The sequence below is a fragment of the Coenobita brevimanus genome, chromosome 103 (assembly GCF_032717465.1).
Source record: "Coenobita brevimanus isolate Jiangsu-jjx chromosome 103, ASM3271746v2, whole genome shotgun sequence".
In the NCBI taxonomy this organism is placed as follows: Eukaryota; Metazoa; Arthropoda; class Malacostraca; order Decapoda; family Coenobitidae; genus Coenobita; species Coenobita brevimanus.
In genome coordinates, this window is record NC_137056.1 from 10,014,540 (window position 1) to 10,032,453 (window position 17,914).

A 17,914-nucleotide genomic window follows, 5' to 3' on the forward strand; every position below is an offset into this window, starting at 1 on the left:
TACACTAAATGGAAATCGTTTTACATTCATCTTGTTTTCGGTACAGTTCTCTGATATATGAATATTATTTTGTTGGGCTATGTCTTAACAGTAATAAAGTCAACAGGAGTGTTCAACCATCATAGACAATTTTTCCTTTGCTTTTATAATAGCATTAGGAATCCATTACCTGGGAAGAATTAAATGTAAAGACTAGGGATGGTACATTGTTCGTTTTATGACCATTCGTCATAAAGCTGTGCGAATTTTCTCAAATGTCTTCTTCCAAAGGCATCTATAATTATAAGCCGTATGTCTTTCATCCAGTGAGGCCCAGGGGGAACTTGAAAGATGGTAAGGACGCTGTATCTAGTACAGATTTGCTAGTCGTACATGAGAATATTGCATGCTGATTTTGCTGCCGTTTTCAAATGACAAATTTGATATTTTCTATGCAGCTTCCACCAAGTTATGTTTAAGTTTAGGATTTTTGGATGCATAATGTGGGTAAATTTGCAGTTTCGGACTTTTTAAATTGACCAGCCAGTTAACTGCTCAAACTGACCAGCCTAACCCAACTTTCTCGTACGGACAGCAAAGACAAGAATGTCTGAAACTGCATTATACTAAATTTACATGGATGAAGAATGTGCAGGATATTGTCTCTTGAGTAGTGGCTGAGGCTGGCTGCTAATATGCAACCGAGGTTGGACAGTTGCATATTCCAGTATGTTTATTCAGGTTTTAAGGTTTATTAGCAGTTGAATAAAACTGTATGTTGGCATCCAGAATAGAATAATTGATACAGGTACGTTGAAATTCTGTGATCTATTTGCTGAAGATTTTTCTGACCGGGTAAGTCGTTACTAGTTTTCCATAATGGCTTTTGACATGAAACTTGAATTTCTCTGATGACTCCTCAGTGAATCCTTTTAACGATATAATTAAGAAGCCAGGGAGCTTGGCTTTATTTAATAATACAGAAACATAAGTGTAGGCAAATGGTCCCCAATGTTGCACAATACATTTGTTAATCAACCCCAGTCTGTCAGGCTGAGTAGACCTGTCAACTACAGGTAAGCAGCTGCCCCAACAGGGCCATCCCTTGCAGTGAACTGATGGTCACTTGCAGGTGGCATATAGGTATCTAATAACCTATGGCTGGATTATCAGACATCAGGATAATTTGACTTAGGCTATGTACAGTATTGTACCGTACAGTACTGTAGATGCCTGATTCATCACTTGGTTTGCCTGCATCTTCTGGATTACAGTTAGGCTCTGTGATAGGCACCTCTTATGCAGCACGATGATAATTAGTTAGTAGGTTGCTTGGAATTTTCAGATTACAGATCCTTGTTGTATCAGAAATATCATTCCTACTACTGTATGAATAATGGAGTGTATGTTCAGTTAAACACAGTGATTTATGTGTTGTCATCAATCTGTCTGAACCCCAGCAGATCTGAGATCGGATACTGTAACCAGAGCCAGGTCTGCTGGAATAATCTACCCAGATAGGAAACGCATTGGGAAACTAATTCCAGATTTTTCCACTAAGTTTTGGTGTCTGACTTCCTTCAGCAAACTGTCAAAAAGCTCATCATGATTAGTGACCTCCTCATTTAAACATGTAATATCTTTGACAGCTCTTCATTTAATGACATAGGTAAGCAATTGTCTTAACTGGTGGGCTTCCCAGACCCTGAGCCTGCCCAAAGGAAGGGCCCACGGAAGCCACACACTGCTGATGCGCCAGCCCACGGAAAATAGGAAATAAGTAAGAAAGAGCAAAACAAAGATTTAGGCTGGAAGGTGCACCATATGCAGCTGCGAAGTAACTACTTGCAGATGACTGAAGTGGGGGGGCAGGGGTAAATATTAATAGGTCAGGTGAGAAATAATATCATTACAATAGTTAATGGAATTGGAACATGGAGTCGCCGAGATGGGAAGTGAGAGCTGCTTTAAAAGAAGCTAGGTCCTGAATAGAAACAACAGAATCTGGCAGGGAATTCCAGACAGTTACGCATCTGATACTGAAGAATGTCTGACGCACATCAAGATGACATCAGGAGTGGGCAATGTTGATCTGGTGTCCCCGAGTAGTAGGGCGTATTGGACGGGCAAACAGACCATCTGGGGTCAATGAGGAGTTTCCATGAAATGTATGCCAGTATTTGATGATGCCATGTCAAAGCAGTCTCCCCCGAATGGAGAATAAGCTCCAAGACCTTAATCTAGTCGTATAGTCAAGGTTTTCAAGCCCCTGTGTAGACTTTGTCCAATGTCACTGGACTGATTCCAGCTGCCTAAGGTCGCCTATGTACCGCAGATTCCACAACGACGAGGAGTACTCCAGCAATGGATGGATGTGGGATGTAGGTTTTTTTTTCAAGAATACTCCCCCAGTATCCCTGCTTGTCGTAAAAGGCGACTAAAAGGGTTGGCGGAGGGTTAGTGCCCCTCCCTGGAAAACAACTAACTAAAAAAACAAACAAGAAGCCTCGGACAAGGACTGACCAAAAGATGACGACCCAGGACCAGACAAAGGACTTGGTAATCGGAACGTGGAATGTAAGAGGAGCGAATGATGAGATGAAAGAGAGAGAGATTGTCCAGGTGCTTGAGGGTGCGAAAGTGGATGTATGTGGAATAACTGAAACAAAATGGAGAGGAGAAAGTGTGAGAGAATGGGAGTATGGATGGGGTATATGTGCAGGAGTAGGTGAGAATGAGAGGGCAAAGGAAGGAGTATGTATAGTTGTGAGTAAAAGATGGAAGAAGAGCATAAGACAGTATGGATCAGTTGGGTCAAGGATTGTGTGGGTAAAGTTGAAAGTTAGAATACAAATGTGGGCGATTGTGTGTGTGTATGCGCCAACGCAAGATCGTGCTAGAAGAGTGAGAGAAGAGTTCTGGACAAATGTAGAAGTGTGCATGGAAAAGTTTGGAAGGAATGAGAGAGTGTTTTTGATCGGTGATATGAATGGTAAAGTTGGGAATGTGAAGGTGGATGGAATAGTTGGTGAGTGGGGTGTGCCTGCTGAGATAGATGAGAATGGCAGTGAATTAGTGGACATTTGTGCTGGGAGGGGGTTGGTGATAACCAATACCCTCTTCAGGCATAAAATGATCCACAGGTATACATGGCAAGTGATGAGAAGGGTGGGTGGTGAACTGAATGAAAGGAAGGCAATGATTGATTATGTGTGTGTGGATGAAAGGATGCAAAGATGTGTAATGGATGCAAGAGCTTATAGAGGTTGGGGGAGTGAACTTTCTGACCACTACTTGGTGGTGGCCAGAATTAGGATTCAAGTAAGATGGAGGAATAGAAGAAGGGAGAGACGAGAGGAAGGAGTAGTTGCAAGGAGAGTGGAAAGGTTACAAGAGGATGAGAAAAAGGCAGAGTATAAGAGAGAAGTGGAGGAACGATTGGGCAAATATGAATTGGAGCAGATGGGAGATGTGGAAGGTGTGTGTAGGATATTTACAGAAGAAATATGTGCAGCATGTGATGTGGTGTGTGAAAGGAAGAGAAGACGGAGGGGGGTGCAAGGAACAGCGTGGTGGACTGAAGAGGTGAGACAGGCTGTGGCACAAAAGAAGAAAGCATACAATGAATGGATGAGAAATAGGGGCGTGGAAGAAGTTGAGAGGTGGAAGAGAGAGTTATATGTAGAAAGAAAGAGGGAGGTGAAAAGATTAGTAAGAGAGAGTAAGAAGAGAGTGGATGAGGAATTTGGAAAAAATTTGAGTGTAAAGTGGAGGGACTGTAAGAAAATGTTCTGGAAAGAGGTGGAAAGAGTAAGGCAGGGTGGAAGTGAAGTTAGCAGGGAGTGAAATATAAAAATGGTAGATTACTAGTGGAGAAGGGAGAAAAAGTGAGCAGATGGAGAGAACACTTTAAGGAATTGTTGAACATAGAGGATGGAAGTAATGTGAGTATAAGTGGCTGGGGAATGGCTGGGAGAAGGAGGGAGGTGAGAAGACAGGGAGAAATCAGTAGGATAGAAGTTGTGGAAGCAATGAAGCAAGGTAAATCGGGGAAAGCCCCAGGAATTGATGGAGTGTGTGGTGAAATGCTGAAGCATGGGGGAGAGATAGTAGTAGAATGGATGTGGAAGATGTGCAGATTGGCCTGGGAGGAAGGTAGAGTCCCGGAGGATTGGAAGTCAAGTATAATTTTTCCCTTGTACAAAGGAAAAGGGGAAAAAGAAGTGTGTGGTAATCATAGGGGCATTTGTCTTCTTAGTATAATAGGAAAAGTGTATGGTAGGATACTTACTGACAGAGTTAGAGAAAGAACAGAGAAATTAGTTGAAGAACAGGGAGGCTTTAGGAAGGGAAGAGGTTGTGTAGATCAGATTCATTCTTAGATCTTTAGTGGAAAAGTTTCTAGAGAAGGGAAAGAAGTTGTATGCGGCATTCATGGATTTGGAGAAAGCATACGACAGGGTGGATAGACAAGGATTGTGGAAAGTGTTAAGAATATATGGAGTAGATGGGAAGTTGTTGAATGCTCTGAAGAGTATGTACGATGGTGAAGGCTGCAGTGTGTGTGGATGGTGAACTAAGTGAATTTTTCTCTTTGAAAGTTGGGTTGAAACAGGGATGTGTCATGTCTCCATGGTTGTTCAGTCTGTACATGGATGGGGTAATAAAAGAGGTACAAGGTAGGGTAGTGGATGTTGGAGTGGCCCTGGTGAGAGAGGATAGTGTTTGGAAACTCCCTGTAGTGTTGTTTGCAGGTGATACTGTGTTGTTAAGTGAAGACGAAGGGGAGCTGCAAGGCTTGTTGTATGATTTTGGGAGAGTGTGTAAGAAACAGAATCAAAAGGTGAATGTAAGGGAGAGTAAAGTTATGGTCTTCAAGAGAAGTGAAGTCAGGGAATGTTCAGTGAAGTTGGATGAGGAGGAAATGGAAAATGTGAGTGTGTTTAAGCACTTGGGTAGTGTGATGAGTAAGGATGGAAGTTTACAGGGTGAGGTGCTTGAAAGGGTGCAACAGGGAAGAAAGGTTGCTGGTTCCTTGAAAGCAGTGATAAGAAAAAAGAGAAGTGAGCATGGAAGTAAAAAAGTTACAACATGACAGTATTGTGATACCAACTCTGATGTATGGAAGTGAAGCTTGGACCTTGCTGGAGGGACAGAAGTCAAGAGTGACAGCAGTGGAAATGAGTTATTTGAGAGGAGCATGTGGAGTTACGTGGAGAGACAGACTGACAAATGAGGAAGTGAAGGAGCATTGTGGTGTAGATGTGAATGTGATAGGAAGTGTTAGGAGAAACACACTGAGGTGGTGTGGCCATGTGGAGAGGATGGAGAGTGAGAGACTGACAAGGAGAGCGTATGTGAGTGAGGTGGAGGGGGGTAGAGGGAGGGGAAGGCCAAGGATGAGATGGAGGGATGGAGTGGAGAGGTATATGAGAGAGGAGGATGTGAGCTGGGACCAGGGCAGTAAAATGGCCGGGGGACAGGGCGACATGGAGGCGATTTGTTTGTGGCCACCCCTTACAGGATTAAGGCGTCTAGCAATTGATAGATAGATTAAATCAGTTTAATTTAATCAATGCTAACCCTGACTAGAACTTTACTGAACTGAATTTTTGTTGTCGGATCATTGCAGTAGGCCATTGTGCCTTAACTCCATAATGGCTGCTGTCGTCGAGCGTAATCGTCCTTGTGACATCAGATTAGAATGAGCTACAAAAAAGTGCGAACAATTATGGGAAGGGAATGAAGGTCACTGATATTTTTACCTGACCATACTCTACCATCCCAAACACTCAGGCAGCCACTTTTTCTCAGATGTTTTTCCCCGTGTTTTTTCATGTTAATGGCATATGCGCATTAATTTTGTGATATCTTTCACGAATCATAACTAATCACAGGATGGGTTTAGGAAGGTAAAAAACACATTGCCAAGTGCACCAGATGATTCTCTTCACATCTTTAATTAAAAGAAATCAGTTTTAAAACTCTGAAAAAATTGTCCTGGGGCCACCAAGGGGAGCCCGCAAATTTGTGAACCCACAGCCATTGGTAGGTTAATTATTTTGCTATTTAATTAATTTGCTACAAAATGTAATGCTCTTACTTCCTCTCAGGCACTCCTATACCAATGCCTCGAAGTGGCCATCGGATTGTCTGCTATGGCTTCTCTTTCTACTCCTTTGGTGGGTACAATCCGAAGATCGGCTCTAGTGAATACCTAGATGACACGTGGCAGAGAACCAACCCGCTATTTCAGGAGGTTTGTAGGCAGTAAGCACATTTGTAGTAACTGAATGTAACCTCTTTAATGTCATATTTTGTCCTTGTGCATGATTGTATGTGTAAATTAAAACATCCTTGTGTTCACCAAGGCAGATGCAAGAGTGTACAGGCAGGTAGCTAACTAGTAGGAAAGGACGCTATAGCCTGTTTGATCTCATCTGAAAAGAGAAGAGCCTTAAGCTTTCGAAAGCTGGCAGCAGATTGGTTGTCCGAGTGCTTTCATTAGTAACGATGTGTATATTAAAAAAAAGTATTATCTATCTATCTCTCTATAGCCCGACGTCCTAATCCCACAAAGGGTGGCCGCAGACAAAATGCCTCCAAGTCGCTCTGTCACGCACCATTTGACTACCCTCCACCCAACTCATCCCCCCTCCCTCTTATACCTCTCAACTCCATCCCTCCACCTCATTCTCGGTCTACCCCTCCCTCTCCCTCCCTCCACCTCACCTACATACACCCTCTTAGTCAGTCTTTCATTCTCCATTCTTTCCACATGTTCAAACCACCTCAGTGTATTTCTCCTAAACTTCTCAGCCACATCCACATCCACCTCACAACGTTCCTTCACTTCTTCATTCGTCAACCTGTCCCTCCATGTCACTCCACATGCTCCTCTCAAGTAACTCATTTCCACTGCTCTCACTCTTGACTTGTTCCCCTCTTGCATGGTCCACGCCTCACTTCCATACGTCAGGGTAGGGATCACAATACTATCATGCAGTGACTTCTTAACTTCCATACTCACCTCCCTATTTCTCATCACTGCTTTCAGTGAACCAACAACCTTCCTTTCCTGCTGTACCCTTTCACACACTTCATCCCCCCAAAGTTCCATCCTTACTCATCACACTACCCAAGTACTTGAATGCACTCACACTATCCATATCCACACCATCCAACCTCACTGTACATTCTGTGACTTCATTCCTCTCAAACACCATAACTTTGCTTTTGTTTACATTAACTTTCAGCTTCTTCCTCCTACACACTGTCCCAAATTCTTTCACCAAACCTTGCAACTCCCATTTATCTTCACTCAACAATACTGTATCATCAGCAAACAGCAACACCGGAAGCTTCCAAATCTCACCCTCATTCATTAGAGCCACCCCCACATCCACTGCCCTACCCTGCACCTCCTTTACAACGCCATCCATGTATATATTAAACAGTCATGGAGACATCACACAACCCTGTTTCAGTCCCCCATTGAGATCAAAGAACTCACTCAGCTCACCATCCACTCGCACCGTAGCCCTAGCTCCTTTGTACATACTCATCACAGCATTCAACAATTTCCCATCCACTCCATATATTCTTAATACCTTCCACATACCTTGCCTATCTGTTCTGTCATAAGCTTTCTCTAAGTCCATGAAGGCACCATACACTTTCTTTCCCTTCTCTAGATACTTCTTTACTAAATATCTTAGAACAAATATCTGATCTACACACCCTTTTCCCTTCCTAAATCCCCCTTGTTCTTCTCCAACGTTCTCCTCTGTCATATGCCTAACCCTATCAATGAGTATTCTACCATATATTTTACCAGTCACACTAAGAAGGCAAATACCCCTATGGTTACCACATACTTTTCTCTCCCCTTTTCCTCTATATAAAGGAACAATTATACCTGATTTCCAGTCCTCTGGAACCCTTCCCTCTTCCCAAACCAATCTACACAACTTCCATATCCACTCCACAACAATCTCACCCCCATACCTCAGCATTTCACCACACACTCCATCAATTCCTGGGGCCTTTCCCAACTTGATCTTCTTCATTGCTTCCACTACTTCCGTCCTACTGATCTCTTCCTCCCTCCTCTCATCTCTTCTTTTCCCAGCCATTCCCCGACCACTTGTACTCGCACTGCTGTCACTCTCTACATTCAACAAATCCTCAAAGTGCTCCTTGCATCTCCTCAATTTCTCTCTCTTCTCCACCAACAATCTATTATTCCTATCTTTCACTCCCCTGCTACTTCCCCATTCACACTGCCTTACTTTCTTTACATCCTTCCAAAACAATTTTTTACTCTCCTTCTATTTCACACTCAGATTGCTCCCAAACTCTTCATCCACTTTCTTCTTACTCTCCTTCACCAGTCTCTTCACCTCCCTTCTCCTACTCACATATACCTCTCTCTTCTCACGCTCATCATCTCCCCTGCCTCTACTCGCTAACCATTCACTATATGCCTTCTTTTGTTCCACAGTTCGTTTCACCTCATCATTCCACCATGCTGTCCCTTGCACACCATTGCATCTCTTCCTCACTCCACAAACCACCTCACACGCTGTGCCTATCTCTTCTGTAAATATCTTACATATGTCTTCCACCCCTTCCTTCTGCTCTAGCTCATACCTTCCCAACCTTTCTTCCACTGTGCTCATATACTCTGCCATTTTCTCACTATCTTGCAAATTCTCCACTCTTCTCACTGGAGCTGTTTCCTCCTGTCTTCCCCTTCGTCTCCTCAATCATTTTCTTTGCAACTTTACCTTGGCCATCACTAAGTGATGGTCCGAGACTCCATTCCCCCACCCTCTCCACACTCTTGCATCCAACACTTGTCTTCTCATTCACTCATCCACACACACGTAGTCTATCATTGCCTTTTGTTCAACAAGTTCACCATCCAACCTCCTCATTACTCTCCATGTATACCGGTGGATCATCTTATGTCGAAAGTAGGTGTTGGCTATTGCCATCCCCTTACCAGCACAGATGTCCACCAAAGCACTACCATTCCCATCTACGTCATCTGGCACACCCCACTGACCAACCACTCCATCCACTCATACATTCCCAACTTTGCCATTCATGTCTCCAGTCAAAAGCACTCTCTCGCTCCTCTCAAATTTGGCCCTACACGCTTCTACTCTCGCCCAAAACTCATCTTTCACTCTTGCCACTCGGTCCTCTGTCGGAGCATACACACGTACAGTCGCCCACGGTTGTATACCTACTTTCATCCTCACCCATACAATCCTTGCACCCACTGATCTATACTCTCTTATATTCTCCTTCCACTTCTTGCTTATCATCAGACATACTCCCTCTCTTGCCCTCTCATTCTTATTAACTCCTGCACATATACCTAAACCATATTCCCATTCTCTCACCCTTTCACCTTTCCATTTAGTTTCAGTATTAAAAAATTATATATTACATGTAAGGATGATAATAACCCTTTGACAATAAGATTGCCCAAATAAAATGTACTGGTATAGTTACTTTCATGTATCTGTTCAAAAACCATGCCTTACAAAGTCTATCAGATGGACCAGATACATGTGAAATTTTAAGTTCTGTTAAATCAACACGTAAAGTTTTATGAGTTCCTTGATTTTCTCCTACATGTTCAGGCAGTTTAAGGCAAACTGTATGTAATTACTACACCATGCAAAATATAACCTACTAAGACATCAAAATTCCATTGACATGTAAGCTATTCCCTGAGTTTTGATGACTGGTAGACATGGGTGAAGAAGAGGCTATATGACTCCTGTACCTTATAAATATTCCACAGCCTATACTGTATCTTGGCACATCTGTTGTAACTTTAGATATTTGAAACCAAAAAGATAAAAACTTACTGATGATGTGAAAGTAGAAGCATAATGTAAAGTGATGTGATAATAAAAAGCATAACATAAATTGATGCAGTATAAAAATGCTCTCAGGTAAATTTAAAAAGTCTTTTGTTAAGTTGAGTGCAACATCCCAGTTCCCAAAGTTCCAACAAGGAGCCTGCCCTCCCCCTCCCTCCATCTTGTTTACCAGTCATTCATCCAAATTCAGGGAATGTCATATTTCATTGGAATTTCGATATCTTACTGGGTTAAAATTTACACAATATCACGGTTGTGGGGTATAATTTACAGTACCTTAATTTGCCTTAACATGGGAAACAGAATCAGGGAACTCATAAAACTGTCCAAAAATCTTGATTTGACAGAACTGAAAATTTCACATGGATGTAGGTCATCTGATGAATTTTGTTAGGCCTCGTTTTAAAATTAGTTTATACAAATAACTATATATTTTGTTTTAGTGATCTTATCGTCAGATGGTTATTGTAACCCTTATAATAAAACTTATTTTAAATACATCGTTACTAATTATGTACTGCACTTGGACAACCAGTCCGCTGCTAGCTTTCAAAAGCTTAAGGCTCTTCTCTTCTCAGACAAGATTGAACAGGCTATAGTATTGCATCATGTTCCTCTGAATTATTTCTTGGATGGGAATCCAAGCATCTGTGTTATATTGTAATTCCTCAAATTACAGACTCTTGACCTTATAGCAACATCTCTAATGTTAAAACATACCGTAGTTCCTTGTAAGTGTTCATCTTTCTAGCAAATGTCTGCTTTCATTGTCTGTTGTTCTTTAATTCCAGTACTGTATTTTCATGTTATACAGATTTTGCTACTCAATGCAGACCAATCCTGGGTGCAATGAACAGGATACTTGCAAACGTTTTATATGCTAGGGGTTTCCCTCTGCTGTGTAGAAGCATCTTATAGTTGGTGGAAGAAAGTTCTAAGTTTGTAATTTCCATAAGAAAGTTTTATTCCTACAAGTACCATGCATGCATTTCAGTAGGGATTATACTTGGTCTGAACTAAGAGCAGCCATGTGTAAAATCTGTGTCAGTTATGGTAAGCCCTTGAATGTGGGAGATCTGAACAAAGTTGAATAGCAGTCTCCTGGTGTGAACTATATAGAATTAACACAAGTTGCCTTGCTCAGGGAAGAAATTCGTGAAATACGATGGTTTGTTAGGAGATTTAATTCTGGTTGTTGTCAGATTTTAAGCAGCTAAGCTTAGGAGTATTTAGAGACAGTGGAACTGAAGATGACCTCTTTCTGTTGTACACTGTCAAATTTATATAATTTATTAATTATGTGGACTTCATATTTTTTGAAGGTTTAGGTAAGGGGAGAGAAACTGTATTCAGATTTATGCATTTTGTTTTTATTCATTATTTCTATCTATCTATCTATCTATTGCCAGACGCTTCAATCCCGTTTGGGTTGGCCACAAACAAATCGCCTCCAAGTCACCCTGTCCCCCGCCATTTCACTGCCCTGCTCCCAGCTCACACCCCCCTCTCTCATATACCTCTCCACCCCATCCCTCCATCTCATCCTCGGCCTCCCCCTCCCTCTTCCCCCCTCCACCTCACTCACATAAACTCTCTTTGTCAGTCTTTCACCCTCCATCCTCTCCACATGGCCAAACCACCTCAGTGTGTTCCTCATAATGCTTCCTATCACATCCACATCCACACCACAACGCTCCTTTATATCCTCATTCGTCAGCTTGTCTCTCCACGTGACTCCACAGGCTCCTCTTAATATTTAAAAGTGCGGTAGTTTTCTCACGCTGTTTTTCCTGACTCCTGCTACACATGAGTAGGTGTTACTAATTATTTACAGTGGTCTGACACCTTATCTATAGGTAACATGACTGGACTCTGAAATGCCATAGGGCAGGCGGTGGCTGAATCGGTAGAGAGGCGGCCTGCAGTCCTAATGGACCCAGGATCAAATCCCGGTTGGGGTAGGGAACAGTTTAAGGATCTGATTTTCCTAAAAGCAGACTTTCCTGATCTACCAGATGACCTGCCAACATGTCGTAAAAATACCCCCGCCAATACCAATACACCAATCCTATATGAGACAGCCCTAGCATGTATTCAATATAGATGGTGAGTGTTAGTGCTGAAGTGGTGACATGTGCAGGTGTAGGAGGACTACTGGGCCTTGGGATAGGTCACTGCTCCCCGAGAAATAGGCCTGAAGTCTTTGCCCTGAGTTGGACACGTAAAAAAAAACAAAAAAAATACTGTGCTTGGCTTTCCATCAACAAGGGGACTCACAAGGCTGGAGGAAGAGACAGATGGAAACATGACAGAAAAGCTAGTCAGATGAAAATAAAACAGAATGTCTTACAGTTACACTTTGTTACGTTAATGAAAATAATCTTGAAGACAGTTATAAAAGGGGTGGTGTTATGAGTGGAAGGATGCCTACTTAAATGTCTGTGAAGTGTTTGAGACCTCCTTTTTGAGGTACAGTATTCGGGTGTGAGAAGGGGGTAAGGTGAATGGGTTGTGGAGTTAGGAGAATGAATGAGCAATGCAATTAGATTTTAAAAAGGAGGATAAAGATAGGGTTAAAAAAGTTACCACATTCTGTCACTGTCAGAAGAAATGAAAGTGTACTATAATATAAGCATGCAATAGAATGTTTTGGAAACAGCAAGAATAAAATAAAAGATTACAATACTAAGAACAAGAGGTGCTTAGAAGTGGTATGAGCATATCCTAAGAATACCTATAGATAGGATATTGAAAAATCCTGAGAAAGTGATATTATAAATACTGTTAGAGGAGAAAGGTCATATATTTTATGGAAGAAAGTGTGGAACAGAACACTAAGATAGAGAGAGGGAAGATTTTTATAGAGTTAAAGAAGTGTGTAAGGACACAGTAGCCAAGAGGCTGTCTTGTTAGCCGTCCCCTATTGGGGATGTTCTTAAGAGGGAACAGGGCATTAGAAAGGCTGATGTTGGAACATCTGCAACATCTGTATCACTGCAAATTATGCCTTTAATGCTGTAAGTGCTATATGGCATCTCCTGCCCCTGTGACATCTAATGGTGGAATTACTATATTTGTTAAAAAAAAAAAAAAAAAAAAAAAAAAAAAAAAAGGCAAAGCCTGTACAGAGACGTCCTTTACTGCAGAAATTTACAAAAAGAAAGCTCATCATCAGGGGTGACGGGAAGTTATTTAATCATGTAATAACACTGAGAGAAATAGATTGATCATCAACCGTTAACTCCTTCTCTATGGTGACATATCTTTCATTTTACTCAGACCATTATTTGACAGTTACATTCAGCTTAGGAAGGATGTCCAGTAGCGAAGGGGTGAGTGAAGGCTGTGTCTGCTTCTTGTAATTTGAAAAGTTCATCTTAAAGTCAGTAAAATTAACTGGAGACAGCAGGAGTAAAATACAGTACAGAATACATCATCAGATTAGAGTGATTATAGTAAATTCATGGTCTGCAGTAGCAAAACCTTGGACCTTTACACATCAAAGGAGTCAAAATGAGATTGATTATTTTTTTTTTTATGCAGGGATGAAGGAACCAAAGGCCAGGAGCTAGCAAACTATTCCTTCCAAGAAAAAAAACAAAAACAATACAAAAGAGAGCCAAATTCAAGATCCGTTCATTTCAAGATGCCTGGACACTGCGTTTGAAAGACTGGAAATCATAGGAAGTAGGAAATACAGACAGAGAGGGACAGTTCCAGAGTTGACCTGTTGTAGAAATGAAGGACTGGGACTAATGCTTAACCCTTGCATTAGAGAGTTGGACAGAAAAGGGATGAGAGTTTGTTGCTAGATGGGTGCTATGCATTTATCACAGAGGTGAAGGGATGCAAGCAGACAGTTCAGAAGAGCAGTGACCATTGAAGTAATGATAGAAAAGAGATAAAGATGCAACAGTGCAGTGAAGAGACAGAAGTTGAAGGAAGCCAGTAAGAGGAGGAGAGTTAATGAGACGAAAAGCCTTTGACTCCACCATACTGAGAAGAGCTGTATGCGGGGAGCCTTCCTACACATGAGAGTTGAACACTACACAGGGGTGAATAAAACCCATGTATAAAGTCAACAGCTGTGCAGGGGTAAAAGGAGGTATGGAGTCGGCTTATCACACCCAATCTCTTGGACGCAGATTTTACAAAGATGTAATATGATCTTTCCAAGATAAGTCCCAGGTGAATGAAACCCCAGGCATGCTCAAGGATGATGCAGGATTGAGCTGGATATCATTAAACATTAGTGGGTACTCCTGTGGAAGATTTTGTCGGGTTGATAGGTGTAAGAACTGAGTCTTTGATGCATTAAGAACAACAAGATTAATTTTACCCCAGTCAGAGATACGAGTCAAGTCAGACATTAGGTGTGCCATAGCCTCATCCCTTGTTTGTTGAAGTAACTGCAGAGATGGGCGTTGTGGGAACCAAATGGAAAGGTGAAGGGTGGAATCGTCGGCGTATGAGTGGATAGGGTTTGATGTACAGCTTAGAAGGTTGTTGATAAATAAAAGGAAGAGAGTTGGTGATAGGACAGAGCCCTGGGGAACAACACTGTTGATAGATCTAGGAGAAGAACAATGGCTGTCTACAACAGCGGCTATAGAATGACCAGAAAGGAAGCTGTAGATGAAGGCATAGATAGAAGGATAGAAACCGAAAGAGGGCAGTTTGGAAATTAAAGATTTATGCCAGACTCGATCGAAAACGTTTGAGATGTCAAGTACAATGGCAAAGCTTTCGCCAAAGTCCCGAAAGACTGATTATGTTAAACTCAGCGCAAATTTTATTTACAGCCAGTTCTCATGTAAAATCTATGATGTTTGTTGGCAAAAGGCTACTTAACCCGCTGAGTGCTGGAGCCATACAGGTATGGCTGTGCCTGCCTTTGCAGACAGTGCCGGAGCCGTACAGATACGGTCAGCAATTGCAATTGGCGTCAACACATGAATTTTCATATTTGGTGGGAGATGACTGGCATGGACACGCACACCCCCTTCCTGCATCTGTACCCACTTCCTATATCATCTGTATACCCAGCAAAAGTGTCCATGGCTTGAATGGCATAGTTACCGATGAGGAAAACGAAGATCTCCTACTTCAACTCAGTGGGTGTCAGCGGCGGCCAATAAAGTCTATGGGTGTTACTCCAAAGTTTTCAGCCGCCTGCTTAGGGAGAATCAACCTCAAAATTGACCTATATGGCTTCTTTGAGTACTTTTGCGGTTGTTCTCCATGTTTTCTCATCATTTCTAACCTATCTAGCAACAAAAAAAAAAAAAAAAAAAAAAAAGTTGAAAATTGGCCGGCACCACAGTTCCATGAGGGTCCAAAGTCTGCCGGCGCACAGCGGGTTAATGTGAAACTGTTGCAAATGAGACATGCTTAAAGGTAATGATTGATGAGTTGGGGTGAGAGGAAAGACATACATTCCTGACTTCTAAGTAATCTCGTAATGAGTTAAAAGCATCTTTCAGTGAAGAATAGATGTTTATATATCAGCAGCTTAAGAAAACAACTTTAAATGTGTAAATGTGTACTAACTGTATTTTGACCTTTGTCTTATTTTGTTATTTTTTTCCCCATCAGCTTTGGCAGTTCAACACAGTGAGCCATAAGTGGACTCGCATAGAGGGAGCTGGGAGGATGCCAGAAGAGTTGGCCTCACACTCAGCAGTTCAGTTGGGTCACAGCATGCTGGTCTTTGGAGGAACTGCCATGCCCTTTGGAGATTCTTCATCAGATTCAGTGCGTAGCGATTGTGTCATATTTTTCATTAGCTCTTTCAGTCTGATATGTTCTTGACCACCCTTTCTGGGGTTGTAAAAAATGTTTGGCTCTGTACAGATAGGTAGAATCAAGTGATATTTTCAGTTAATTTATTTTTGTTGTTTCCATGTAACTAAGTTGATCCCAGGGGAACCATTTTTAGTGAATGGGTTATTGAAAACTGCTGTATCAGAAGCACTGAAAGCTGCTGTATATCCAAGCTCCCTTAGTTTGAAAAACACTCTCTTTGGTTGAATGGAATTGTCTGCAGGTAGCAAGAACTGTTTTGTTTCATTTAATTTATAAAGGTTCCAACATACTTGCCTGTGTTGGTCTTGGTCACCTAATGATGGCTCTCCATGCTGCTTGATCTCTGGCAGTCTCCGCCCTTATCCCTGAGGTCACACTCTGTAACCTCATCCCATGTCTTTTTTTTTTTTTTTTTTTTTTTTTTTTTTTTTGCAGCCGTACTCTCGATGTTCATACCTCTCACCTTCCATACCCAATTGTCAAATTCCATCCTCTCAGCATGCCCAAACCAACTAAATTCACAGTGCCACATCACAGCCCCAGTTCATTCAAGTTCCATCCTTCCTCTCAACTCTTCAGTTGCAGTCCAAGCCCCACCAAGCCTTGCATTCAAGGATGCATTACTCATCCATCTAATCTTTGTCATCTCTGTACATTTGAGCCTACAAATATTCTCCTCCTTTACTGCCCAGATCACACTACCATACAGCATTGCACTCCAAACACATTCCAGATACAAGGATCCCTTGGCTCAGAGGGAGAGCCATTTCAGTGCTTAGAAGAAGCAACAGCTCCCTGAACTTCCTCCAACCATTCATTACCCTAACCATCATTATTTTGCACCGTAACCTCTAATACCACTCTCTTTTGCACACACTTATCACAATCATTGCACAAAATGGAGTTACTTCCAGTACCCTTGTGGCAAACTGCACATGACTACTCTCCATCTCCATTGATAGTACGATTCTGCCATCAGCCCTAGGTATCATCACTTTTGTTTTAGCAGTGTTTACTCTCAAACCCATGTACCCCTTTCCATCTCTGTACTTCCTAACTCTTTCCTCTGCCTTCCTCTCATTCTTCACAGTCAGCTTCAAGTCTTCAGCCTGCAGCATCTCCCAATGGAGTCCATCCATCCATCCATCATCCAATCCTACGTTGCCCCATGAGGAGCGTAGGAGCCCAGAGCTAAGCAGTTGGTCCCGGCATTTAAGATGAGAGTTCATTCCTGAAAAAGAAAACTCATCACTTAAAAGAATAATGTTGTCAGAGTGAAAAGATTAATGTGGTACTGTATTATCAAAAGTAACTGCCTCTGATTGTCTTGTGTTCTAGCAATCCTCAGGAGCATTTCTGTATGTCTAGTGGTCCGATGGGCTAATATGCTCCAGTCATTTGTGGCTTAGGATTTAAATACAAGGATAGTTGAGACTTATTGCTGACATGATGTTGCTTGGATGAGCAACTGGGCAGTCACATCTAAAATGTCTAGGCTAAACAACCTAGCCCTGGGCCTCTATGCTGCTGGTGGGTCAATAAAGGATGATACAGGGTAAAATGAATTCCAAATGGATAATCTGATATTTAAAAGTATTCTTTCTTCCACAGCTGTATATATGTCATCTTCCCACTGGTAACTGGCAGAAGGTCATAACAAAAGGCAAGAAACCGGAGCCAATGTATGGTCAGGTCAGTACTGTATTTTTTTTTTTTTTTTTTTTTTTCCCACCTAAACTAATTAAAAGCAACCTGTTCATTTGTTCAGCCCCCAAACTGTTCTCTGAAAATAATAACCAACCTTACTTTTTTTTTTTTTTTTTTTTTTAATGCCTTTAACTTATGGACATAACTATTTTCTTGCTGCTAACAGATTATTTCGTTCAATAGAGTAAACCCCCCTCCCCCTGGTAGGGAAGGTGTTAATGATAAAATACGAATTAAATCCTCAGAATGAAGTTCATATTAGAATACGGCTGTATTAGGGGAATTTTTTCCCCTTAGTTACTTATCCATGAGGATTACGTGTGTGTTAAAATACATTATGTAAAGCATTTGTGAAGGGCAGACTGTTTATATACAGTTGTTATTATTGGGTACTTCCTTTCCTTCATGCTTTCCTCTTCCTTCTCTCTACATGTGACTTTACATTCTCTCTTCTGTCTTTCTTTCCTTCATTCTTTCCTTTTCCTTCTACCTATGGGTGACTTTATGCTGAGTGACAAACC

General features: G+C 41.7%; 1 protein-coding gene across 1 annotated transcript in view; it reads left to right on the forward strand.

Moving 5' to 3' along the window:
- The first annotated feature begins 242 nt into the window (after positions 1 to 242).
- Positions 243 to 17,914, forward strand: part of LOC145415740 (kelch domain-containing protein 10-like) — a 64,652-nt gene continuing 46,980 nt past the window's right edge. The window contains exons 1-4 of the mRNA XM_080284972.1: positions 243 to 333; positions 6,093 to 6,238; positions 15,477 to 15,635; positions 17,298 to 17,378. Of these exons, the coding sequence (XP_080141098.1) occupies positions 255 to 333; positions 6,093 to 6,238; positions 15,477 to 15,635; positions 17,298 to 17,378 (465 nt within the window). The 5' untranslated portion in view covers positions 243 to 254. The remainder of the gene's footprint in view (positions 334 to 6,092; positions 6,239 to 15,476; positions 15,636 to 17,297; positions 17,379 to 17,914) is intronic.